The sequence below is a fragment of the Chionomys nivalis genome, chromosome 4, assembly GCF_950005125.1.
Source record: "Chionomys nivalis chromosome 4, mChiNiv1.1, whole genome shotgun sequence".
Classification (NCBI taxonomy): domain Eukaryota; kingdom Metazoa; phylum Chordata; class Mammalia; order Rodentia; family Cricetidae; genus Chionomys; species Chionomys nivalis.
Genome location: NC_080089.1, coordinates 58,803,125 through 58,829,954, shown reverse-complemented (window position 1 = coordinate 58,829,954; position 26,830 = coordinate 58,803,125). Strand labels below are relative to the sequence as shown.

General features: G+C 47.9%; 1 protein-coding gene across 3 annotated transcripts in view; it reads right to left on the bottom strand.

The window, feature by feature from the left end:
* Window positions 1–26,509, bottom strand: part of Gramd2a (GRAM domain containing 2A) — a 39,072-nt gene extending 12,563 nt beyond the window's left edge. For 2 of the 3 annotated variants that reach the window (XM_057767498.1, XM_057767499.1), the window contains exon 1: window positions 26,460–26,509. In XM_057767498.1, coding sequence (XP_057623481.1) covers window positions 26,460–26,500 — 41 coding nt within the window. In that variant the 5' untranslated portion in view covers window positions 26,501–26,509. Of the gene's footprint in view, window positions 1–26,258; window positions 26,340–26,459 lie in introns of all 3 variants that reach the window. The other variant, XM_057767501.1, reaches the window with a different exon arrangement.
* Between the last annotated feature and the right edge of the window lie 321 nt (window positions 26,510–26,830).

The window sequence follows — 26,830 nt, the reverse complement described above, 5'->3', positions numbered from 1 at the left end:
AAAAGTTAACCCTGACAAGGGACAGGCCCTGTCCAGTGTCACATTGTGAAGATCTGTCCACCTCACTCATAACATTGGCCTAGTCCCTTGTGACCTGGTGACCTATCTCCTCGACCTCATAGAAGGTTTGACATGTATATCACCACACACAGTTACACACTGCATGCAGTTTCAGCCCACGATGGGCAACTCATCTGTGACATAGCTCCCTCGGGTACACCTCCCAGCGATGTCTTGGTTCCTGTAAGCACACTCCATGTTTGCACTACAGCAAGATCTACTAATGACACATTTCTCAGAATGTTTCTTTGTGGCTAAGTGACACACGATTGTACTGACTGAGCGAAGTGACAGACTGCTCTAGTGACTTGATCCTCCGACTCCTCGGGTTAGTTTCTGGGTATGTGTGGCTTTATCACTTCCCACTTCGCAGAGGACTTTTCTCTTAACCTTTTAATGTTTGCTGTAGAGAATGTGGTAAATATAAAGCATTTATAAACGACTGAAATCATCCATTAAAAAATTCCCTAAAGGGGCTGGAGAGATGGCTCAGCGGTTAAGAGCACTGATTGCTCTTCTCAAGGACCCGGGTTCAATTCCCAGCACCCACAAGGCAGCTCACAACTGTCTGAAAATCCAGTTCCTGGGGATCTGACACCTTCACACCAATGCACATAAAATAAGTTAAATAAACCATAAAAATTAAAAAAAAAATTCCCTAAAATTTGCTGGGGAGGGGGGGTGCACCTTTAATCCCAGCACTCAGAGAGGCAAAGGTAAGGGGATCTCTATGAGTTTGAGGTCAGCCCGGTCTGCAGTTCCAGGACAGGCAGTGCTACAGAGAAACCCTGTCACACACACACACACACCAAAAACAATAATTCCCCCAAAGAGCTGAGGATGTGGTTCAGTTGATAGTGTGCTTGTCTAGCATGGAGCAGGAGGTCAGCCTAGACTCCATAATGTGAACCTGTTTCAAAGAAGAGAAGGAAGAAGGAAAGAAAAGAAAAATTCTATTTAAGTCTTTTACCCATTTTCTTAACATTAAGCGTAAATGAATGTTTTATATAAATGTATTGCAGAGCATATAATCTGTTCTGCGACTTTTGTTGTTCCACAGAAATTCTCCCAAGTTACCATCTACTCCTGAGATAGAGTCTTTTTTTTTTATTTATTTTTCAAGACAAGGTTTCTCTTTATAAGAGCCCTGGCTGTCCTGAAACTCATTTTGTAGACCAGGCTGGCCTCAAACTCACAGAAATCTACCTGCTTCTGCATCCCAAGTGCTGGATTCAAGGTGTGCACCACCACACCCAATCTGAGATAGATTCTAAAAAGGAAAACTAGAGGCCTGAAAATCAACTTTTCTCAAGCTCTTTAGAGCCACCTTCAAACTGTTTTGCATATGCTATGCCAACTAACTCAGTGACCAGCACCTGAAAAGCTGTCCACCCCCCACACCCAAGTCCTATTCTGAAATCTTCTTTTCTCATCTTTGTTAATTTGATAACAAAAAAATGTGTCCTTTAATTGGGGGGGGGGGGGCTTGAGCAGAAGTTCAAGGTCATTGTTGATTACATAGAGAATTCAAGGCCTGGGACCTGTCTAGTAAGAAAGGTGGACCAGAAAGATGGCTCAGGAATTAAAGGCACCCACTGGCAAGCCCAACAACCTGAGTTCAATCCCTGAACCCACATACTAGAAGGAAAGAATAGACTCTCCAAAGTTGTCCTCGGACTTTGACATATGTGCCAAGGCACACGTATGTCCACACACATGCACATACACATGTAAATAAATAAGAAAAAATCAAAGAAAAAAGAAAGAAGGAAGGAAGGAAGGGAGGCAGGCAATGGAGCTGGGCACTGTAGCACATACCTGTGATCCTAGCACTTGGGAGGCAGAAGCAAGGAATTCCAGCATGCTTGAGGCTACCCTGGTCTACCATAGCAACTTTTAAGCCAGCCAGTGCTTACATATCAAGACTCTGTCTCAAAAAACAAAAAGAGCTGGTGAGATGGCTCAGCAGATCAAGGGGCTTGCCACTAAGCCTGAGGACCTGAGTCTAATCCTTGGGAGTCACGTGATGGAAAGAGAGCATTGATTCCCCCAAAATTTTCCTCTGACCTCCACACTCATGCAGCAGCACACGCATCTCCCCCACATCATACACATACATGTGTGCACACACACAAAACAACAAATGTAATAAATATTAAAAAGGAATAGCAGGCACTCAGGAAGCAGAGGCAGGCGGATCTCTGTGAGTTTGAGGCCAGCCTGGTCTACAAAGTGAGTTCCAGGACAACCAGGGCTGCTACTCAGAGAAATCCTGTCTTGAAAAAAAATGGATAGATAGATAGATAGATAGATAGATAGATAGATAGATAGATAGACAGATAGATAGGAATAGCAGCAACAGTACCGTATAAAGACCTTCAGGCTGAGAGGATTTCTAGCACTCACATTAGAGCCTGCCAGGCCATGGAGCACCTGATAACTACTTGGACTTTGACCCAGAGGGAACTCTAAGAGCAAGGAGCTCAGCCCTCTACCTGACTGTGTAGGCAGTTGATGTCCATCCTCCTGCCATTGATTTTTCCTGAAAGCAATTTCTCATAATCCAAAGGTCATAAATCATACCTACAAGGCTGGAGAGATTGGCTCCGGTGTTAAGAACACTGGCTGTTCTTCCAGAGGTCATGAATTCAATTCCCAGCAACCACATGGTGGCTCACAACCATCTATAATGAGATCTGGGGCCCTCTTCTGATGTGCAGGCACAACACTGTATACACATAGGTAAATCCTTTAAAAAAAAATAAATCATACCTACAATCCTGAGCTCCAACCCATCCCTATGTTCAAACAGTGGAGCTATTATCAGGGTCTAGGATACTGAAATCTGAAAATTTTTTTTCTTAGAGTTTAAAAATGCATTTTTATTTTGTGTGTATATGTGTCTGCCTATACAGTCTGTGCACTAGTGCAGAGCACTTAGCAGTCAGAGACAGTGATGCCCTGGATTTGGAGTTATAGGTGGATGTGAGCTGCCTGCTGTGAGTGCTGGGTACCAAACCCAGGTCCTCTGCAAGAGCAACACATGCTCTTAACCACTGAGCATCTCTCTGGCCCCAAATCTGTATAAACCACAATAACTACTGCCATGAAGAAGCTAGAACAGGGAAATGACAACATCTTTCCACAGTAAAGGGAGGCTCCTCTCCTGAGTTGAGCCGGGTCTAAGGTAAGTCTAGGAGAGGCTCCAGAAGGAGCCTGGAGCTCCACTGGCCTGTGCAGAATTCCCGTCCACTCCATCTTCCTCCAGGAAGGTCACTGAAGTTATCACTGCTCCTGGGCTGGGGTCTGCCTTAGGGCAACAGGATGAGCTGGGCAGCAGCGAAGGGAGATGTCAAGAAAGGGTGATATAGAAAAGGAGAGAGAGGCAAATGAATTGGAACCAGGGATGCAAGTCTGGCTTCCTCCCATAGACATCACAGAGGGGCCCCATGAGTCGAACTGTCTCCCGACAGATACTCCCAAATCTCCCACTTGGGCAACTTACTGCCTCCCCAACTTCAGCTCTTGTCCTCTGGAGGAGTCTATCAGAGTGAACTCAGAACCACCTGTTCCCCATCCCAAGATGGTGTCTCTCTAAGCACCCAGTATCCATGAAAGGCTCCACCCTCCACCCAGTTACCCCTAGCAAGAATCTTTTTTTTTTTTTTTTTTTTTTTTTTTTCGAGACAGGGTTTCTCCATAGTTTTTGGTTCCTGTCCTGGAACTAGCTCTTGTAGACCAGGCTGGCCTCAAACTCACAGAGATCCACCTGCCTCTGCCTCCCAAGTGCTGGGATTAAAGGCATGCGCCACCACTGCCTGGCCCTAGCGAGAATCTTCAAGTCACTCTCCTTCCACCCCACACAGTCCTGAGAGCCTGACCTGACTGATTAATCAAAATATCTGTTTCTCCACTGTTGCTACAGCATGCAAGCCCGGACCTTGCCTGATGTCCTTTTTTCTTGGATCCTGGCAACCTCTCCCTAGCCACACCTGCCCCAGCATCGCCAGCGTCACCTCACACACTGTCTCTCTCTCCTATATCCACAGTCAGCTGCAACCAGCTCTGCCCCTGCCTGTCTCTGAGGAATGCACTGAGGTCCCCAACCTGTGCCTGTCACTCCTAATCTTCCTGACAGGGTCTCACTGTGGAGCTGTGGCTGGCCTGGAACTCACACACTATGAAGAGACAACTGTGATGTAAGTGGATCTTCTTTCTATCTGTTGCTTTCATTGGTTAATTAATAAAGAAACTGCTTGGCCTGATAGGTCAGAACATAGGTGGGTGGAGTAGACAGAACAGAATGCTGGGAAGAAGGGAAGTGAGACACACACCATAGCTCCCCTCTCCGAGATGGACGCAGGTTAGAATCTTCCCGGTAAGCAACCATCTCATGGTGCTACACACATTAATAGAAATGGGTTAATCAAGATGTGAGAGTTAGCCAGTAAGAGGCTAGAGCTAATGGGCCAAGCAGTGTTTAAATGAATACAATTTGTGTGTTGTTATTTAGGGGCATAAGCTAGCCAGGTGGCCGGGAGCTGGGTGGCAGGAACGCAGCCCGCTGTTCATTCTACACAGCTGTATCTTATAGAAACCCACCTGCTTCTGCCTCCCCAGTGCTCGAATTAAAGTCCGCCGCCATGTCCAGCCCTGCTCCTCTTTCTGCCCTCACAACTTGCTACTCTACCCCATACAGCTCAGCTGAGCACCCCACTTTCTTCACCACAGCAGCCCCTCACAGCAGAACGCCTTCCCAGCTTATCTACCTGGGGAGGCCTGGGTCTTCTCTGAAGCACCAGTTCAAATACCTCCCACTGTGTAGACGCCAGCAGTTCAAATGCATCCCCATTTCCCCAACTGGCTCCCTCTCCCTCTATATTCCTCACCCCTTATTTGCTGTTCTGTTTCTGTTTCTTCCTTCCTCAGCTGACTCTGAGCCCCAACCCCAGAATGTCTGAATCCTAGCAGACATCAACACTCGGTGTTTTCTGAAGGGAGGCAGTGAAGAGGGAGAAAAACAGAGAATGTGAATGCTTCTTGACACCAAAAAGAGGTGGGGAGAGAAGACGGGGGGAGGGGGGAAGCAGTAAGAATAAGTCAGAAAATGGGTGACACCGCATGGGCAAGGAAGAGAAGGGATGGACAGGAGCTAGCAAGGTCACCCATGGTTAGATTCTTCCTTCTGGGAGCCCTGGTCTGAAGGGGAGGCAGACAGTCCTGGTCTAGCACCAGGAGTCACTCAATCTACCACGCTTGGCTGATCAAGGGACACAGAAGGCACGCAGAAGCATAAAGAGAACTAGACAGCCAGATGCATGTGCATGCCTGTAATCCCAGCACTTGGGAAGTGGAGGCACCTGGACCAGGGTTCAAAGCCATCCTTGGCTACCTGTACATTCCAGGCCAGTCAAAGACATGAGATTATTGTCTCTAAAAAAAGAAGGAAAAAGGAGAGGAGGAGAGGGACTAAGAAGGAAAGAAAAAGGAGACAAACAAGGAAGAGGAGGGAAGGAGGAAAAGAGGAGGGACAGGAGGACCATCACAAGACAACATGGGATATCTATCTATTGGGTTAAAAACATAGGTGAATCCTGCAGCCTCCATGGTACCAGGCTGCACTCCTCCTTGTGTCTGTATCCAGCCACTGCTCCCTCAAGTTTTCCGGGTCCTTTCCTGCCCTAGTCCTTCCTAACCTCAGAGCAGAGCTCCCTCCAAGTCTCTTCTGAGCCTCTGGCAGTAGCAATGCCTGTGGCTAATGCCAAAGCTGAAAACTCAGCCAGGCCCTGCTCCCCTGAACCAGCAGGGCCCCTGTGATCACAGCTGGGGCTTTCCCCACGACTCCCAGTGGAGTGTCCCTTGGGCGACTTCTCCCTAGGAAAGGACCACACTCTCCCAGGTTGATTTCTTGTGGACTTTTGAGATACTAGAGCTCCCTGTGGGTCCTGCCAACTCTTCTCAAAGCCAGGCTGAGTGCCAATGCCTCCTCTGTAGTCAGCCAAGACACTGAGACTCTGTGGTCTCCAAGGAGAGAGATGCCAACAACGCTGTTCTCCTCAGACAAAGGCCACATCACCATGCAGGCCCCTGACAGGACAAATCCAAAAGTCATGGAAGCAGCCACAAGGGACAGGAAACTGAGTAGACTTCCGGCCCGGATAGAACTTCAGAAGCCAAGGCTCAGCATCCTGGGCTTGGGGTTCTGCCTTGAGAGTAGTTTCAAATCCCCCAGGCTTCCCAGCCCACCTCCTGTTAGCACTAATGTGGGTCTACTAATTGGACTCACATTAGAGTGACCAGCAGGACTTTAGAGAAAAACAAACAATGCTCTGGTTGTACAGGTCCATAATTCCTGCACTTGGGAGGCTAAGGCAGGAGGGTGGTGAGTTCAAGGCGATCCTCCCATATATAGTGAATTTAAGGCTAGCCTATGCTATATTTCAAAAAAAATAAAAATAAAAATGCCCAGAAAGGTCAGTGGTGATGACAAATGCCTTTAATCCCAGCACTGAATTCAAGGCCAGTCTGATCTACAGAGTTGAGTTCCAGGACAGCCGGAGCTAAACAGAAAAACCCTGTCAAAAATAAAAATAAAAATAATTTATAAAATTGCCTGCGAAGATATCCCAGGGAGTAATGGGGATCTGAGTTAGAGTCCTTAGGGCCCAAGCAAAGTTCATGGTGACTCCAGTACTCTGAGAGGCTGAGACAGGAGAATCCTCTGATGTTTGAAGACCCGTTAGCAATAAACCACAACAAAGAACCTATCTCAAAGAGGGCGAAGAACAGCGTGACTCTGAAGCTGTCTTCTGACTCCCACGTATGTGTCCACACTCACACAACATGTACACACGTCCTACACACGACACAGACACACATAAAAACAAACAAAACAAGCCGAGCAGTGGTGGCACAGTTTAAATCCCAGCACTTGGGAGCCAGGTGGCTCTCTGCGAGGTCGAGGTCAGCCTGGTCTACAAGACCTAGTTCCAGGACAGCCTCCAAAGCTATAGAGAAACCTGGTCTCAGGGGAGGAAAAAAAAAGAGGAAAATGCCTAAGTCCTGTTTAAGAGCAGTTACATCAGAGTCTCTAAGAGTTGTACTTAAACGGCTATTTTTAGGTTGCTATGAAGCATAATATACACATAGCAAAGGGACCGTATGCAAGGAAGTGTACAGTCCAAAACCTCTCTTTCCTTTTTGTTTATTTTTTCTTTCTTTCCTTTCCTTTCCTTTCTCTTTCTTTCTTCTTTCTTTCTTTCTTTCTTTCTTTCTTTCTTTCTTTCTTTCTTGTGTGTGTGTTTTGTTTTCATTGTTGTTGTTTTTTTTTTTTTTTTTTTTGGTTTTTCGAGACAGGGTTTCTCTGTGGCTTTGGAGCCTGTCTTGGAACTAGCTCTGTAGACCTAAGACAAGATCTCTCTATGTAGTCCTGGCTATCCTGGAACTCACTAAGTAAATCAGGCTGACCTTTGTTTGACCTTAAACTCAGAGATCCACCTGCCTCTGCCTCACAAGTGCTGGGATTAAAGGCGTGCACCACCATATAAAGCAGTTCAAAACATTTCAAAAGCACACAGGGAGAAACCAGCCCCCAGAACCCCTTCTTGCTCCTTGTAGTTTCACCCCCACCATCCCAAGGAGACTCCAAACCCTGACTTCTGAGGGGATCCCCTCTGTCTGCTGTGAATACCATTGGTGAATAAAAAAACTGCCTTGTCCTGTTGATAGGGTGGAACTTGGGTAGGCGGGGAAACTAAACTGGAACTAAACTGCTGGGAGGAAGAAGGCGGAGTCAGAGAGAAGCCACGTAGCCCCACCGGAGCCAGATGGGTAAGCCACCGCCATGTGGTGATAAACAGATTACTAGAAAGGAGTTAACTTAAAATGTAAGAGCTAGCTGATAAGAAGTTAGAGCTAATAGCCAAGCAATGATTTAACTAATACAGTTTCTGTGTGATTATTTCAGGGCTGAGCAGCCAGGACAAACAAGTGACCTCATTACAACATGCTGCCCCTGTAAGAGTGGGACCATGCAGATCCTGAACCCTGACATCTGATGGCAGACTGCTGCCCCTGTAAGACTGGGACCACATCATCTATCTTACCATGCATCTGAAGACTCCAAGACACATCTACAGGGCTGTATGCAGATCTGTTTAGGACTTGGTTTTTAAAGACAGGGTCTCATGTAGACCAGGCTGGCTTAGAACTTGCTATATAGCTGAGGATGAGCTCCATCCCTACTGTATGCTGTGCTACCTTTGTAAGCTGCATTTTCACTGATAATTCCTTTGTATAAATATACTATACTTTATTGCTTTCCTTTTCCTGATGACAGGCTTGGGCAGTCCCAAGTTTGGCTTGTTACCAAAGCAATGAGAAAGCTCTGGTTGCAGCCTTGCAAACACAAGTATTCACTCCACTGGGTAAACACTCAGCACTGGCATCGCTGGGTCACAAGGCAGCTGTATGTTCAGTGTCTGGCTTTTAAATGCTCCAAGGTGAACTGAAACCTGCAGGCAGAGTTAAGAAGCCACTGGAAGATCCCTGACCAACTCCTTTTTCTGTGGCTCACAGGGAAGACCATGCCTCCTTCTTCCCATGGCCAGCCTACTAGGGTCCTGACTATACCAAGTTTCAGGCACACCGTAGCCAGACAGGATGACCCCCATGTCACTAGAGATTCTCCTTGCCTGCTAAGGTCACACAATCCATTTCCTTCTGCCAAGGAAGGGATGGGTTGGCTTTCCCATGTGGTACAAGCTAGCTGGAGCCACACAGTATCCTCCCTGGGGAATCGTCCTGTGTTCTCTCAAAGCCAGAGTCCTTCCACACAACCCAGAAATTGGCCAGCAAGAGCCCCCCCGAGGACAAATAGGACAATATGTATGGAGCGGGGTGAGTCACTAATACGCTAAATGTGAGGATAAAAGGGAATTTCTTTCTTGAGCAAAAAATAATTCTGTAGTTGTTGTCTTGAGGTCACACCCAGCAGATCCACTGTATTGAGAAAATGTCTGTGCTCTTTTGCTGACTAGAAAGAGGGGCAGGAGATTCCACAGCTGAAACCCACACTGACGCAATGGGGCAGTACAAGTAAACTGGAGGCCACCTGCTTGATCCCAATCTTATTATCCCAACTCAGCATCCCAGGAAAATGGCTCAAAAAGAAGCTACACTTGTTAGGTCTGTCACAGTCCCTGCCCAGAGAAGGATCTGAGGCTGCCTAGACTAGCAATGCACTCAGATGAAAGGGGTGTGTGACCGGCAGAGGCTCTTCAGAGGGCTGTGGAAAGATCACACCAGTGAAGCCAGAACCACATGTATACTCCAGACCCAAGCGACACCTTCTGCACCTGGCCAGGAGCCTCCCAAGAGTGAAGAGGCTGCTAGCCCATCATCCCTTTCTAATGAGTCCAGGCCGGGAAACAGGAGACGACGGCGAGGTGTGCAGTTAGAGCGAAGAGTACGGGTAAGCTGTGCAGATGCTGCTGGAGGAAGGTCTAAACTAAGCAAGAGACAGCAGAGTACAGACACAGGGAGGGGGCCATAGGCCAGACCTCTCTGGGGGGGGGGGGCTGCTCCCCTTGGCAGTTCTGCTTGCAGGGCCCAGAGTTTGCAGCCAGACAGGAAACCTCCAGGCCAGGTTTGCCCCCAAACCATGCACCAGGCACAAAGATTAGATATCATTTAGGCCATAAACAGGGCAAGTGCTGCTGCCTCCATTCTATGGCTGGAGAATGGGAGGCAGCTGGACTCCGTGACCTGCCAGACAGGGCTGGACAGCCATGGAGGTGTCCAGCAACTAACTCTTTGGCCACAGCCACATCTGCATGAGTCTCGAAGGTCAGAAAGAGGAAAGAACTGAACCACGTTCAGTTCAAACCATGACAGGTTTCCTTAGTCCAGGGAGTCATGTTTCTTCCTGGAAGGGTCTGTGGGAAAAGATGGTAAGCAGGTCCAGCTCAGTTCCTACATGATCACCTGACCTCAGTCTAGCTCTAGCCCTGTAAGAGCAAAGGTAGAGTCCTGAGACCCAGCACTATAGCAAAAGCTCTTCCCCTTCTTCCTGAGTGCCTGGAGGATAGCAGCGCTGATTCCACTAAGTCTAGACAGTGGTCCCTCTGTCCTTCCTTCCTTCCTTCCTTCCTTCCTTCCTTCCTTCCTCCCTCCCTCCCTCCCTCCCTCCCTCTCTCCCTCCCTCCCTCCTTTCCTTTCTCCCTCCCTTTCTCCCTATTTTCCTTCTTCCTTCCGTTTCTTTCCTCCATCCTTCCTTCCTTCCCTCCCTTCCTTCTTGGTATCATTTATTCAAGTGACCTCAACTCATGATGTAGCCAAGGACAACCTCTCTCTCTCTCTCTCTCTCTCTCTCTCTCTCTCTCTCTCTCTCAACAGGATTTCTCTATGTAACAGCCCTCGCTGTCTTGGAACTTACTTTGCAGATCAGGCTGGCCTTGAACTCCCGGAGATCCACCGGCCTCTGGGCCACCACTGGCTTCTTTACTCAAATTACCAAATAAGCTGGGACAGCTAGGGTGTGTGCAGGCTCAGCCACCTGGGAGGGGGACACTGGCTAAGCAAGAATGAGTTCTAACAGGAACAGAAGTTTCTTCTCCCTCCAGAGAACTAAGAAGGCCATGTCTTTCTGCCCAGTGGATTTTGAGAGCAAGGTTGGCCTCCATCTTCCTACTGCAGCAGCCAAAATATTTGCCTGTGTCTCTTGCCTCAGTCCAGATTCGCCCTGTCCCCCAAGCCATCCTCTGCTCGGGTGACTGGACCACTCCAAGTTCTCCTGTTTCCTGACCTTTGAACCCAAGTCTGGGCTCTCAGCCTGCCAAAGGTTCGCTGTTCCTTGTGAGACAGAGGTCACAGCAAGGTGCTCAACTGACCTTGCTCTGGGAAGAGGGTTCTGATAAGTGACCCTCCCAGTTCTGCTTGGGCCATTCTCTGCCAGCCTGCTCCTTCCCAGGACAGAATCCCCTTGTCCTTGTCCCAGCATCTCTCCTCCCTGAAGCTGCAGCTGTGTCTATGGAGGGAAGTGGTCTCCATCCTACCTAGGAGACTCCGTAGGCTGCATAGCCTATCTACAGAACCAGCTGCAGGCTGAGTCTTACCTTTAGTTCCCCACACTCCAGGGACCTGCCCAGTCTCATGTGGACAGTAAGTGCTCAGAAATAATCCATGGAGGACTGGAGAGATGGCTCAGAGGTTAAGAGCACTGGCTGTTCTTTCAGAGGTCCTGAAACCACATGGTGGCTCACAACCATCTGTAATGAGATCTGGTGCCTTCTCCTGGCCTGCAGACATACATGCAGACAGACACTCTGTACATAATAAATAAATCAAAAGAAAAAAGAAATAATCCATGGACTAAACAAACACTCCGAGCTGAAGGGTCCCTCTGTGTATGCACTTTGTTTGGAAACAGAGGTCTCTTACGGCACAAATACAAGCCCTGGAGGGACAGCAGCTCCTGGCTGTACCTTGAACCTCTGGTGATCCTGTCACCTCCTTCAGAGCCTGGGCTTCTACAAAACAGAATGACAGAAACTCCTCCTGCTTCTGAGCTGTGTGATGATCTGAAAGAGGTCAAAGTGCAGTGGTGGGGAGGGGGGGTAAGGAGGGACTCCTACAGCCCTGCCCTTTGAGCTTCCCATCCCTTTCCAGCACTGAGAGTTATAGTCCCATGTCCCACTACACTCTGCGAAGGACACCTAGAGGTCCAGCTCCCTGGCCACGGGAATTATCAAAGTGGGGACAGGACTGGGCTTCACATGTGTCCTGCATGCCTCGATCTTCGACCTACAACACCGGAAAGCAGGAGCCCGCAGGAGAAGGTATCTTGGTGCCTAAGCTGCACCAGGGAGGGGCTCCCACCTGCTGGCCAGGAGGCATACAACTACACCAGACCCAGTCATGCTCAGATACCATCATCCTCTCTGCTCCTCCCTCCACTGGAAGTTTGAGGACAGCCATTGCTGCTTCTGTCCTGCCCAGAGCGCAAAGGCTGCAGAATTAAAACAGCTGAAACCTGGGAGTTTCCCTTCCAGGACACCCAGGCTTTCCCACAGAGCCCGGGCCACATCAGGGCAGGCGCTGGGTTCTACAAACTGCCTGACTGGCTGCTAGCCTTGCCAGCAGTGCCCACAGCTGGGGCAGCATCTGTCAAGCTGGCCCCACTAGGCCCGATGACAGACCACTTTTTCTTGGCAGGCCCCTTGGGACCTGGCCATCTCCACACAAGAAGCTGGTCATTCAGGTCTAAAAACAGACTTGCATTCAGTCAGAAACAGAACACCCCTGTACTCCCAGTGGCCACTCTTCTGCAGGGAGGTACACAGACAACCTTGGCCACACAGATGTCCCAACCTAGGCTGCCAGGGGTGTGGCTCCTCTCTGAGGACAACTCAGCTCTGTTTACCCATGGATAGTGTCTAGCAGAGGAGCATCTGAGGATGTCCACCTCAGAATCCCTCTGGCTCTGTGGATCCACCAGACTCCGCTCAGAAGCACAGGCAACTGTGAGGCCCTGAGAGACTGGGTAGAGGTGCGGGCAGAGAGGCTTGTACTGCCCTCTACGACTCCTGTTGGGGCCTCTGAGGAAGCCACTGTTGCTTTCTGGGACAAGAAAGTCTCCATTCAGTAAGTAAAAAGCAGAGGTCAGGAAGTAAGGTGACCTACAGATGGTCACCCACCTTCTGCTTCAGGATTCCTGTCCCAGGAAGGGCAGGCAGTATGCTCAGAGGACAACCAGCTCCTCTCCCTTCTGCCTTCCTTCTACAAATTAATACCAACTGAAAAATGAATGTTTGCTATTCCCTCAGCTCTGGGTAAGTGCTGTGCATTTCAGGGAAGGAAGGCCAGGCACTACTTGCAACATGCCTGCCTGCCCGGGGAGGCAGACAGGAAGCAAAGATTTACATAAAGCAGTATGTAATTACAACTCTGTGATGTATGCACTGAGGAAAAGCAAGGGAGAAATTCTATCAGGGAACTGGGCTCACCTGTGGAGGGCAAGGATGGCTCTTCCAAAGCAACAAACACCACACAGCTGAGCTCCACGGGACATTCACTGGGTGGAGAAAGGCACTGGGGGCTGCAGAGGGGTCATTAGTGAGGTCAAAGGGTGGGAGGCTGGAGGTGTGGGACTGGATGCGGCGCATCGCAGAAGCCGTGTGTCTGGAGGGTGTTGGTGAACAGTGAGGCTGGAGAGGTGGCCAAAGCAGCCTGGTGTGGACTCTGGGAGCCCTGACGGCAGTCACTACCTTACAAGCAGTGGGGACCCAGAGAAGGAATTTAAAGGAAGGGAAGTATACCACCAATTTTGGTTTTTTAAATATAAATACTGTATTAAATTACGCATGTGGGTGCCTGTACGCATGTGGGTCAAGCATAGCTTCAGAAGTTGCTTCTTTCCACTGTGTGGTTTCCAGGGATTAAATTCTGGTCTTCAGACTCACTGAGCCATCATGCTAGATCTTAACACTGAACTACATTCTTAAAAGGATTAAGATGCTGACCGGGCGGTAGTGGCGCACGCCTTTAATCCCAAAGTTTGGGAGGCAGAGGCAGGCGGATCTCTGTGAGTTCGAGACCAGCCTGGTCTACAAGAGCTAGTTCCAGGACAGGCTCCAAAACCACAGAGAAACCTTGTCTCGAAAAACCAAAAAAAAAAAAAAAAAAGAAAGAAAGCAGTTAAGATGCTAAGTTTTATGCTATGTGGATTTCTTTCTTTTTTCTTTTTTTTTTTTTTTTTTGGTTTTTCGAGACAGGGTTTCTCTGTGGTTTTGGAGCCTGTCCTGGAATTGGCTCTTGTAGACCAGGCTGGTCTCGAACTCACAGAGATCCGCCTGCTTCTGCCTCCTGAGTGCTGGGATTAAAGGCATGCGCCACCATCGCCCGGCTATGTGGATTTCTTAAATCAAAATTCATTCATTTATTCATTCATCCATTTTGAGACACATTCTCACTATGTAGATCAGGTTGGCCTTGAACTCACAGAAATCCACTTGCCTCCATCTCTCTAGTGCTGGGATTAAATGAGTGGACTACCACACCAAGCTCGACAATTTAAAAAAGAATCCTTACAACTCAACAATAAAAAGACAAATAGCCCTATTAAAGAGTGGCACGTAGTTGAGTCAGTATATCTCAAAAGATATTAAATGTCCAGCAGGTATATAAACAGGCCATCAACACCATTGATCATAAGGAAGAGAGAATCAAACCCACAAAGCATACTCCACGTGCCGCCCCCAAGACTGTCATCAATGCTGGGTGCAGGTGAGACCGTGGAGAGACTGGGCACCTTCTCTCCACCTGTTGGAATGTTAAGTGGGGCAGGTGCTTTGGAAAACAACCTGGTGTTCTTCCAACTGCTGAAGTTACTATACAGCCTAGCAAACACCCCTAGGCACATACAAAAGAGACTTTAAAATGCATGTCCAGAGACGGGAGAGAAGTCTCAGTGGTTAAGAGCGTATACTGCTCTTCCAGAGGACCAGAGTTGGATTCCCAGTACCCACATCACACAGTTCACGAGCATGGTAAGTCCAGCTCCAGAGGAATCTGGGGCCTCTGGGGGCACTTAGCATACACATACCCACACACAGACACATAATTAAAAATAATAAAGCAAATAGAAATGACCACACTAAATATTATGCATGGATGCTCCCAGCACCTTGATTTAGAAAAGCCAAAAAGTGCAGAGACTAAACACCCAGCAATAGATAAGCAAAGTCTTTTTTCAGCCATTAAAAAAAAAAAGCACTGACACTTGCCAATCATGAATGCATCTTTTTAAAGAATTAGCCAATGGCTGGAGAGCCGGCTCAGAGGTTAAGAGCAATGGCTGCTCTTCCAGAGGACCCAGGTTCAATTCCCAGCACCCACATGGCAGCTCACAACCATCTGTAATGTGATCTGATGCCCTCTTCTGGCCTGCAGGCGCAAATGCAGATAGAGTACTTGTACTCATAAAATACATTATAAGTATTATGGGGAGAGTAGGAAGTTAGAAAGTGGTGGTTGACTATAGTGCCTGCGGAGGCCTGAAGAGAATGTCAGATGCCCTGGAGCTGGACCTACCTGCAGCTGTGAGCCAGCTGAAGCAGGGCTGGAAACTCAACCTAGCTGCTCTTAACCATTGCATTCTCTCCAGCGCTGAAGGGATCTTTAAAATATTGTTAACTGAAAGAAGCCAGTCACCACTTACTCTATGTATACACATGTAAGGAATATACAAAATTGGTAACGCTGTACAGTAGATTGATAGTTCCTTGGGGGCCAGGAAAAGGCAAGTGGGGAGTGGTGTCTAAGGGAACACTTGGTTTCTTTGCAGGGCAAATGTATAAGTATTATAAACATCACTGAACTGCACAGGCAGCAGGTTGGCTGTGTGGCACATATGTTTAGCATATATAAAAGGTTCCATTTCTAGTACTTAATAAAAAACAAACATGAATTTTATGGTATATGAATTCCATCTGAATGCAAATGAGGAGGGAGTGAGGGAGAAGAACCCCAGGGCTTAAAGAACGTGTGTGTGCGTGTGTGTGTGTGAACAGAGGGACGGTTCCCCTAAAATTAGGTTATAAAGAGCAGCCTAAGAAATAGGGGGAAAAAGCTGATGCCCAACTTTAATTCCAGCACCCGGGAGACAAAGGCAGGTGGATCTCTGAATTCAAGGCCAGCCTGGTCTACAGAGTAAGTTTCAGGGCAGCCAGGGATACACAGAGAGATCTTCTTTGTCTTGAAATCCCTACCCCGAAAGAAAAAAAAAAGTCCAGGTATAGGTTGTCATGGAAACAAAGAAGCATTTCCTAAGGAGGAGTGGGCAATCGGCAGGGCAAACAATGCCCGAGGTTTGCTGAGGTAACGGGAGGCATGAAGGACAGACCTTGAATTTGGACGCCTGAACCCACAACTTGGCAAGGACACTTCTGTGCTGTGATGGGCCATGCTCCTCCTTCCTTCCTCCCAGACTGGTGACTAGGAGGGACAGTGAGCCTCTGACCACATGTGAAGAAGCTAGGCCATCAGCCTGCTCAACACAACAGCCTAGGATGCTTGCCTGCCTCTCCTCACTTCCAGTAAGAGACTGCACGGTTGCTGGGGTTGGGCAGGGTAGTGCACTTCTCTCCAGGTCGAAAAGGGCAGTTGAGTTCAGACGTTGGAGACCAGGTGCTGCCTCACTCCTGGCCATATCTCCCCACCCTCCAGTCACTCTCACCTGCTATTCCTCCACCCCAAGGACGCACCAATCACAAACCTGTTTTCTAAACCTGCCCTCGAAAGAGATGGGAAGACCAATGTCCCTCCTGTCCCTAGTGGCAGCCACACCCAGAATTCCAGAACCACACTTAGTGGTTCCCAAGGCGGCGCCTGCAGCGACACTGATCGCGTCAGCGTGGCGCGGCTCAGCCCTCTGCCAGCCGGAGAGTCGAGCTAGTGGGTCGGCCTAAAGGTAGCTCATAGCGCAGATCGGGAGACCTGACGTGAGGGCAGGAGCAGCGCCCCCACCAACCGGCTTCCTTGGATGCTGAGCGCGCAACCCATCGGTGCCCGGCTCCTGGAGCTGTGCCCAGCACCAGAGCTGGCAGCTGGCCGCGACTATGCACGCCCCTGGCGGGACTGGAGTCCACGCCCTGCCGCAGGCTCTCGCCAACGTGGCTCCCCAGGCAGATTCCTGACCAATGATCCAGTCTTGAGCCGTTTGCTGGGTCCTGGGGCCTCTTCCCCAGGGAGCAGCACCCCGGGCTGTGTAATTAATAAAAACCCCTAGGAAGTGCCAGCTCTCGCCACTCTTATTCAACACATGGAAGTTGTAGACATTGTAAAAAGGTGAGAAAAAAAAAAAGATTTATGTACTTAAAAGAAACCACTGTTGCCCGGCGGTGGTGGTGCGCGCCTTTAACCCCAGCACTCTTGAATTCGAGGTCAGTCTACAGAGCCGAGCTCCAGGACGGCCAGGGTTACAGAGAAACCCTGTCTCGAAAAACCAAAAAAGAAAAAAGAAAAAAAAAAAAAAAAAAAAAAAAAAAAGAAAAAAGAAAGAAAGAAAAGAAAAGAAAGAAACCATTGTTATTTGACGATATAAACTTAAATTGGTGAGATGGAGATGGACCACTCAGTAGAACACTTGTCAAGAATGAGGACTTGAATTTAATCCCTAGAGAGAGGAGATGAAGAGCAATTGAGGCAGCCACTTGATCTCTGATACATCTGATTGATACAGGGGAGAGGGAGAGAGAGAGAGAGAGAGAGAGAGAGAGAGAGAGAGAGAGAGAGAGAGAGACTATAGACTATTACACTTTGACCACACATAATTACTTAATAAACCATAAGAAAGTGGATGGAGGGTTTTTCTGTCGGGCCCTGGGCTAGCAGATGGACTCACAGCTAATACAATAGGAGAAGCCCCTAGTCCACTGGGGATGCCTTGCACTTACTAGGTAAGGATCTACCATCCCACCCAACTACATCCCCAGCTCTAAGAGTTCATTACTATTCTAATTGTTACAAAATCAACACAAAAATCTGTAGTTTATCTGGGTGTGGTGGCCCATGCCTGGAATCACAGCATTCATGAGGTGGAGGCAGGAGGATAATGAGTTGGAAGTCAGCCTAGGTTCCATAAGGGGAGGGTGGGGGGAGAGGTGGAATCTTGGTAAGTTGACTCTAAATCGCCCTACATTATATTTGATCTGGAAGACGATATGCATGAGAACAGAAATTTTTTAAAAAGAAAATGTGGAGGTTTCACCCAACCAAATGTCAGAACAAACTACAAAGATACTATTGGCTTTCAAAAGATCAGTGGGACAAAAAGAGTCCAGCGAATGATCTCTGGATGAGAAAACTGAGTATAAAATGAAAATATTCTGAGAAAGAAAAAATGAGTTTGTCTAATAAACGTGACACGACAGCTCTGTCTCACCACTCACAAAAATACAGTCCAGGCATGGTAAACTGATTTTACCTGAGACAGGGCCGTCAACTCAAGGCAATCCTCCTGCCTCAGCCTCCTGAATGCTGGGATTACAGGCACACATCAGCATGCCCAGCTAACCACCTATAAATCTAACTCTACAAAGATCTAGGATAAAACAGAAACAATTTGTTTTTAATATCAGAAGTTTCCCAAGTAAGGTATAAAAATTCAGAAAACTAAGCTTTAACTGTATAAGAAAAGGTTGGAGAGATGGCTCAGTGGTTAAACTCACTGGCTGCTCTGCCAGAGGACCCAGGTTCGATTCCCAGCACCCACATGGTGGCTCCCAGCCGTATGGAACAGCAGCCCCACGGGAGCTTATGCCCCTGTCTCCTTGGGCTCTTGTTTTCACATGTACATACCCCACATGCAGACACACACACACCTTAGCATGGATTTTAAAATAATAAAGCTTTTAATTGTCTAAGAAATTTTAAGCTTTTGTATATTAAAATTTAATTTTTACTTATTTATCTTGGTTCTTTTGAACCAAGTGTTTCTCTGTGTAGCTTTGGCTGTCCTGGAATTCTCTGTGTTGAGCAGGCAGGCCTCAAACTCAGAGATCCACCTGCCACTGTCTCCTGAGTGGTGGGATTAAAGGTGTGCACCACTACCACCTGGCTCAAAATTTAAATTTTGATGAGCAGATAAAAGCTGGGGGTAAGTGAAATGCTGCCCGCCCATCATCTCAGTATGTTGAGACTGAAGTAGACAACTGGACAACATAGTGGGGACTGTTTTTAAACATTTGTACAAATTATTGATTTCTTTACAATGAATACACCCAAATCATTATGGAGACAGCAAGTAACCTGACAGAAAAAAAAAAAAAATGAACAAAGCCACTGTAGAGGTACACACCTGTAATCCCAGAGCTAAGGAGGCTGAGCCAAAAGTGTGGAGCATTCTAAACTAGCCTGGGATACAGAAGGAGTTTAAGACCGCTGGGTGGTGGTGGCACACACCTTTAATCCCAGCACTCGGGAGACAGAGGCAGGCAGATCTTGTGAGTTCGAGGCCAGCCTGGTCTACAAGAGCTAGTTCCAGGACAGGCTCTAAAGCTACAGAGAAACCCTGTCTTGAAAAACAAAACAAAACAACCAGGGTTGGTAAATCATACAAGCCTGACAACCTGAGGTCAATCTTTGGAACAAACAAAGAAAGGAGATGCTCCTGAGAATCGTCGTCTGATCTCTGCACGCATGCTGTGGCGCCTGCACACACACACACACACACACACACACTAATACTAATAATACATAACACTTTAAAAAATACAAAATAAATAAAACTGACCTACAAATATTTTTAAAAATAAAAGTTTACTTTTAAGAATTAACTTTGGGCCGAAGAGATGGCTGAGCAGTTAAGGGTTGCAGTCTGTTCTTAGCACCATTCAGTTTGCTCACTCACACCTGTAACTGCAGCTCAAGGGGAGCCAAAGTCTCTAACCTTGGAAAGCACCCACACACAAGGCCACATTCTCCCACACAGACACACAATTTCTTTGTTTGTTTGAGACATGGTTTGTGTTGCTTTGGAGCCTGTCCAGGAACTCGCTCTGTATCCCAGGCTGGCCTTGAACTCATAGAGATCCACCTGCCTCTTCCTCCTGAGTGCTGGGATTAAAGGCAGGCACCACCACCGCCTGGCTACACACTTTGGCTGGGTGTGGTGGCACACGTCTTTAATTCCAGCACTTGGGAGCAGAGGCAGGTTGATCTGTGTTCAAAGCCAGCCTGGTCTACAGTGAGTTCGAGGACAGCCAGGAGTGTATAAAGAGACACTGTGTCAAAATATATGCAGACATACATGAATTTGATCTGTCCTGGTGTTTTTGTGTGTGTTTGCTTTTGTTTTGTTTTTTGTTTGTTTGTTTGTTTTGCTTTGTACAAGCTAGAGAGCAAGAGTTATCTGAGAGAGGGAATTACAATTAAGAAAATGCCTCCATAAGACTGGGTAATGGGCAAGCCTGTGGAGCATTTTGTAAATCAGTGACTGAGGCAGGAGGGCCCAGGCCCTTTTAGGTGGGGCGGCCACTGGGCAGGTGGTCCTGGGCTCTATAAGAAAGCAGGCTGAGTAGGCCCTGAGGAGCAAGCCAGTAAGAAATGTTCCTCCATAGCCTCTGCTTCAGTTCCTGCCTCCAGGTTCCCGCCTTGAGCTCCTGCCCTGACTTCCCTCAGTGATGGAGAGCTACCTGAGAGCTGTGAGCCGAGACAAACCCTCTTCTCGCCGTGTCGTTTTGGCTCCTGGTGTTTCATCACTGCAATAGAAACCCTAAGTAAGGCGCCCAAGGATGTAGCTCAACGGTAGAGTGTTTGTCTAGCTTGTGCAATGCTAGGTTTATCCTTACTCCAAAGCTTAAAGTGGAATGGACTTCACACCTTAAAAAGGAATACAGAGGAAGTACTTAGAGCAGGTACTGAATCATCGGAGATTCTCCGAGCTGGAGGCCCTTAAAGAAGATGCCTCTGGGTGAGCACGTACTCTGTACAACCTTCCTGACTGCACAGCCTGAGGGGCGCCAATGACCTCACAGATGAATGTCTTGTGGACAGACTGGGGAGCTCACAGGGGAAGTTTGTAGACTAGGACCTCAGACCCAGATCTTTCTGAAACATGGATTATTTGTATTGTATCACATTGACTACCTACCTAGAAATGATGTAAAAGACCAAAAGAAAAAAGAAAAAAAGGCAACACAAAACACCCTTTTCATTGTTATCCATATTCAAGAAATTAGGGTCAAGAAAAAAAAAAACGTTCAAAGCTGAGAAGACGGCTCAGTGGGTATCTCTAGAAAAGAAACCAGTGCTCTTAACTGGAGCGCTATCTCCAGCTCCTGAAAACTAGTAAATACAAAGAAAGCGCCAAGTGTTTACTCTGCCTGCCTAGTACTAGCTCTCCTCAGAGTAGGGACCCTTTGAACAAAAAGAGTTCACTTGCTAAATGAAGAAAAGACTTGCAGAATTAGATTTATATTCCTTTCACCTCTAATGAAACAGGTCTAGATGATATAATCATTGGGGGCCATTTACACGGCCCTAAGGGACAGAACAAGATATTTTACCTTCTTTGAAGGTAAAATACCCTTCCTACTTGGCCAAGAATGTAGATTCAACTCCCAATTTATATGACATCCAGGAGTCTGAGGAATATATGTGTTTAAAATTTAATTTATGTGCATGGGCATTTTGCTCTCACGTATATTTGTCTTTTTTTTTTTTTTTTTTTTTTTTTTTTGGTTTTTCAAGACAGGGTTTCTCTGTGGCTTTGGTTCCTGTCCTGGAACTAGCTCTTGTAAACCAGGCTGGTCTTGAACTCACAGAGATCCGCCTGCCTCTGCCTCCCGAGTGCTGGGATTAAAGGTGTGCGCCACCACTGCCTGGCCTGTATTTGTCTTTCTGCACTTCTTGCAAATCTGATACCTGTAGAAACCAGAAGAAAGCATCAAATCATCAAATCTTCTGTAACTGGCATCAACAGATGGCTGTGAGCCACCACTTGGGTGCTGGGAACAAGCCTGAGTCCTTTGGGAAAAGAGACGGTGCTCTTAACTGCAGCACCCACTCCTCAGCTCCAACCTTTTAACCACTACCAACTGGGGGGTTAGGTATTGTGGCCCATTCCTGGAATCTCAATATTTCGGGGGCCAAAAGAAGAGGAAACCCATTAAATCTATTTCAGGGCAGTCTGTGCTGCAGAGATACATACCATCTCCCTCTCCCTCCTTCCTCTCTCTCTCTCTCTCTCTCTCTCTCTCTCTCTCTCTCTCTCTCTCTCTCTCACACACACACACACACACACACATGCTTAAAATATTTAAACACAGAAAGATTTTTCAATTTGTTTGCTAACAAGGAAGCCTTATAATTCTGAATGTTACTGACTTACCATAAGATTAAATTTCTGAATAGCCCTTCAAGGTTCAAAAGTTATTTTTGGAGCTTGGGACATAGTTTTTAGTGGAATGAATGCTGAGTGTGTATGAGCCCCTGCGTTAGATTCTCCAGCACCACCAAAGAAAAACAAAAAGGCTCCAGTCATGATAATGGGGTAAATAATGCTTTGTGTGACCTGAGAGATTATTGGCAAGCCTTGAGTCATTTGCTTAATTTGAACACAAGTTGAAAAGAGAAAGGAACAGTTTTATGACCAGAGACAGTTGACAGAGACAAACACCAGTCAGGAAAAAAAGAGCTGATGAAATAAAATACCGGAAGAACTGACAACTATTTAGTAAATCTTTGATATGCTATTTCAACACATGAAGAAGGAAAGCAATCCATGTGAGAGAGACTTAAACAAATTCTTTAAGTGCTTTTTATTTCTACTGGAAGAAAAAAGAAAGAAAAGAAAAGAAAAGAAAAAGCATTCTGAGCTGGTTTTAGTGGTGTAAGCCTGTAATCTCAGCTACTCAGAGGCTGAAGCAGAAGGGTTGAAAGTTTGAGGACAGTTTGGACAATTTATGAAAACTAGCAAATTTTTTTTGAAGGGCTGGGAAGCCGGAAGTGAGGTCCAAGTCTGTAATCTCAGCACTTTGGAGTGAAGGATCAAGAGTTCAAGGTCAGGCTGGGGAGACTGTGCAGAGGGCAAGGATGCTTGTCTGGCAGCCTAACGACATGGGTTCAAACCCTAGAATCTGTGGTGGAAAGGAGAGAACAACTCCCAAAAAGTTTTCCTTTGCCAGGTGTGGAGGTGCAAGCCTTTAATCCGGACACTTAGGAGGTGGAGGAAGGTGGACTCTGAGTTTCAGGCTAGTTAAGGCTACACAATGAGACCCTGACCTCAAAACAAAGAAACAAAAAAACCAAAACCAATGTTGCCCTTTGCCTTCCACACCTGTGCACGGCACTCACAAGCCTGAGACTAATAAATAAAATAAAGAGTCCAAGGTCATTTTCAGCTACAGATCAAGTATGAGACTAGCCCAAGTGACACAAGAACCTTCCAAAAAAAATCAATAATAAATAATATATTTTTAAAAATTGAGAGAGTTGGGGATGTAGCTTAGTGGTAGAGCACTTGCCTAGCCCTGGAGCCAATCCCTAGTACTTCAAGATAGAAAGGTAGGTAGGTAGGTAGGTAGGTAGGTAGGTAGGTAGGTAGGTAGGTAGGGGAGTAAGTAGGTAGGTAGGGGAGTACGTAGGTAGGTAGGTAGGTAGGTAGGTAGGTAGGTAGGTAGGTAGGTGAGTAGGTAGGTAGGTAGATAAATAACCTAATGTAATTTTAGGCATCATTGAGGAAATAGTCACTTAGAACAAGGATTTAAAACAGTGCTGCTCAATCTTCCTAATGCTGCATGCGACCCTTCAATACATTTCCTCATGTTTTAGTGACCCCCCCAGCCATAAAATTATTTTGCTGCTACTTCCATAACTGTAATTTTGCTACTGTTATGAAGTATAATGTAAATATCTGATATACGACATTCCCCCTCTCCCCAAAAAAGAGCTGGGTCATGATCCACGGGTTGAGAAACACTGATTTAAAGATTGACTCAATTAGTTATTCAAACTACCTCTAAATTCTCAACAAGCACTTCTCAACTAACAAAAATAAGCAGATGTGGGAAGAAAGGGGAGGGAAAACAGTTTGTCCCTTTGAAGCTTATATGCTTAAGAATAACGCATGCTCTGGGCTGTTGTGGTGCATGTCTTTAATCCCAGCACTCAGGAGGCAGAGGCAGGCAGATCTCTGTGAGTTCGAGGCTAGCCTGGTCTACAGAGTGAGTTCCAGGACAGCTAGGGCTACAGAGAGAATGACTGTTTAAAAAACAAAAACAAACAACAACAACAACAAACCATGCACACTGCCACAGCAGACAGGCACACCTGGGGGAAGCTGAGTCCTTAATCACACAGGAAGCTCATCCGTGTCCGTGTTCTATGAGTACCTGGACACCTTCAAAGATGTCCTGCTCTATCACCGTCCGCCCACCCCCTCGAGACGGTCTCTCACTGAACCTGGAGCTAGGCGGCCAGTCAGCAAGCCCCAAGGACCTCTCTCTTCCTTCTCTAGTGCTAGGGTTGCAGGTGCAGGCGGCCGCACCCAGTTGGCGCTCAGGTCCTCGCGCGCGCCTAAGCAACAGTGCTATCTACAGAGCCACCTCCCATCTTCAGGAAACTCGTTCTTCGGGCTATCTGCCCTCATCCCCTTCCTCCCCTGCGTTAGCAAACAGGTAGGAGAATCATAGCTTACAGGTTAGAGAGAATGGGCAATGAGAGGCTGCTGCCTTCCCGCCCATGCGCAGAGGTTCAGAGGCCAAGCCTGACCTCTGTCAAGCTTGTAACTGCATCAAAGATGGCTACAGAATGAGGGGAAACTTGTCTTCCCTTCTCAGAGAAGGACAAACACATTATTTTTCTGGTCTCCAGACATGGAAGAGGAACACTACACTCTTCTTGGCTCGATGGGTTTTCAAGGCATATCATAGTAAAGAGTAAATGTGAAGAGAAATGAGACACCTTCAGAAATGGAGGAGCAAACGTGTTAGCAGACACACACCGACTGTGTGGAGGGGTCTTTAGGGAGTCTAAGTCACGTCTCTCCTTATTTTATGCTAAAGCAGGCCCTGAGAAGGAAGTGATTTGTCCCAAATCACAGCAAAATGGTAACAGCATTTGAAAGACTCTCCGACTCGGAAGCTCTTCATGCCAGCCAGTCTTATAAATAGGGAACACGTCTCTCTCCACAGCAAAAGCAACAGCTTAGGCAGCTTAAGGGCTGGGTGGAGTCACCTTGACAGGCACTAGCAGATCATGGAAGAGCTAGCTCCCTGGAGGCCAGCAGGCATAAACCATCTGGAACACTGTCCTCACCCTCAGTGGGTCACCAGAACACCCCCAGTGAGTGAATTAGCATACAGGTGTTTCTAGTCCCAAACAAAGCTTTGAAACCCACCTGAGCTCAGAAATTTGAAAGCGCGCACCAACAGGAAGGCCTGGATGGGGCCCAGGCTGACCTCTCCAGGAAATTTAGCAAATCCTTGCCCTCTGGAAGTTGAGAAAAACTTTCATTTGGCACCAGCGAACACCTCCTCAGCAGACATCAGCCAGTTTTGCCCTCTGGACCTGCTCATTTGCCCCAAGGAACCCACTGAGGGCACTTTTAATGACTTCCCAGCTCTAAGAGTGTCCCCACTGTGCTGGACTCCAAGTGGCCTTATAAGAAGACTGTGGAGCAGGCTACAGGCTTGGAGAACCTTTTACCTATCTCTTCCTTCCAACAGTATTTGCCTTTACTGCATTAGGAGTGGATTTCGGAGCTAATAGGTGAGGGGTGGACATCCAGCTTTTCAGATCTCCAAGGAGGGGCACAACCATGTGTGTTGAGGGAGGGGACAAGCACAGAGACAAAGGCAGATAACAGCTAGCTGGACACCCCACCTCCTCAAGCCCTCAGGGGGCCGAGCTGCTAAATCCACACCCCCTATGTATCCAGAGTTGATGTAGGCACAAGATCACATTTGCCCTAACTAGATCCATCCTGGCTTGCGGGGATGTCCAGCTGTGCAGGGTGGGACTGGGTAGGAGTAGGAATTTACAGTCTCACCCATAAACTGTCTTCCCCCAAATAATCTCATCCACAGTACCTGAAGACTTCAAGAATTAAATCCCCTCACTCCCCAGGTCTGGTCCTGAATTCATTATGTGGTCCAGGTAAGAGATTCCCAGAGGTTAGCAAGCATAAACCATCTTGGATACTGTGCTGGGATTGTAGGTGAGCATCACCGATGCCTGGTTTATAAGGTGCTGAGGATCAAACCCAGGGCCTTGTGCATGCTAGGTAAACATTACACTCACAGCTCCCATTCTTGATGCCACCTGCCATCCCACCTCGTGTCTTCCCTGCCCCCTTGCTCTCCTCCAGTTACAAGAACTTTCCTTTCCTCCCAGGTCGACTTTGGACCAGCTCTCCGGGCTTGGAGACCGGCCCCAGCGCGCCCGGGCCTGGCGAACGGGGTGCGGCCGAGTCGTGCTGGGACAGCTCCACGCTGCCTCCGGAGCAGCCGCGTGCGATACTAGAACAGATCCCGCTGGGAGAGGAGAGGAGCTGATTTTGCAGGGGCCCGCAGGGAAGCGACAGCCTGGGGATGGAGGCAACCGGGGCTGGGGAGTCGTTATGGTGAGAATTGAATGAAAACACAAATGAATGGACTGTGAAGGTGGCAGACAGGTGGTGAGCCCAGGAGCGTGCCTACCGTTCGGCGAAGCCATCAAGACCGACCCTCGGACACCTCGCAGCAAGGAGGCGGTACAGGGTTCCAACGGCGCAACTTGACCTAAGCGGGAATTCCCGCGGCCGGGAAATGCCCGGCCCACGGGCAGAAGCTGCATCCCAGAGCCGCCCTGCCCAGCGCCGCAGCCCAGAATAATCCAGAGCCCAAGGACGCCGCCCTTACCTGCCCGCCTCGACAGGCTCACTACGGCTCAGGGCGGTCATCGCAGCGCCTTCTCCTGGAGCCCAAGGCGGCGAGCCAGACCTAGTGCCCTCCGGGCTCCGCCCATCCAGGGGAAATGCCCACCCCCTGCTGCCCATTGGTCGCTTGCTGGGGATGAGCTCAGTTAATTGGTGGAGTCTTCCCCGCTCCCAGACCGCCCTCGTGGGTCGCAGCGGCAGACAGGTCTTCGTTGGGTCTCTCAAATTGCGAGGTCCCAGAAGACAGGCTGGGTCTGCAACTATGATAGGCCTCATTTCGCGTGTTTTGCTTCTTCAGAGCCCTTAAGTTTGCTCTATTCTAGTTCCGCCCTGCCCTTTTGTTCCCAGAGTTCT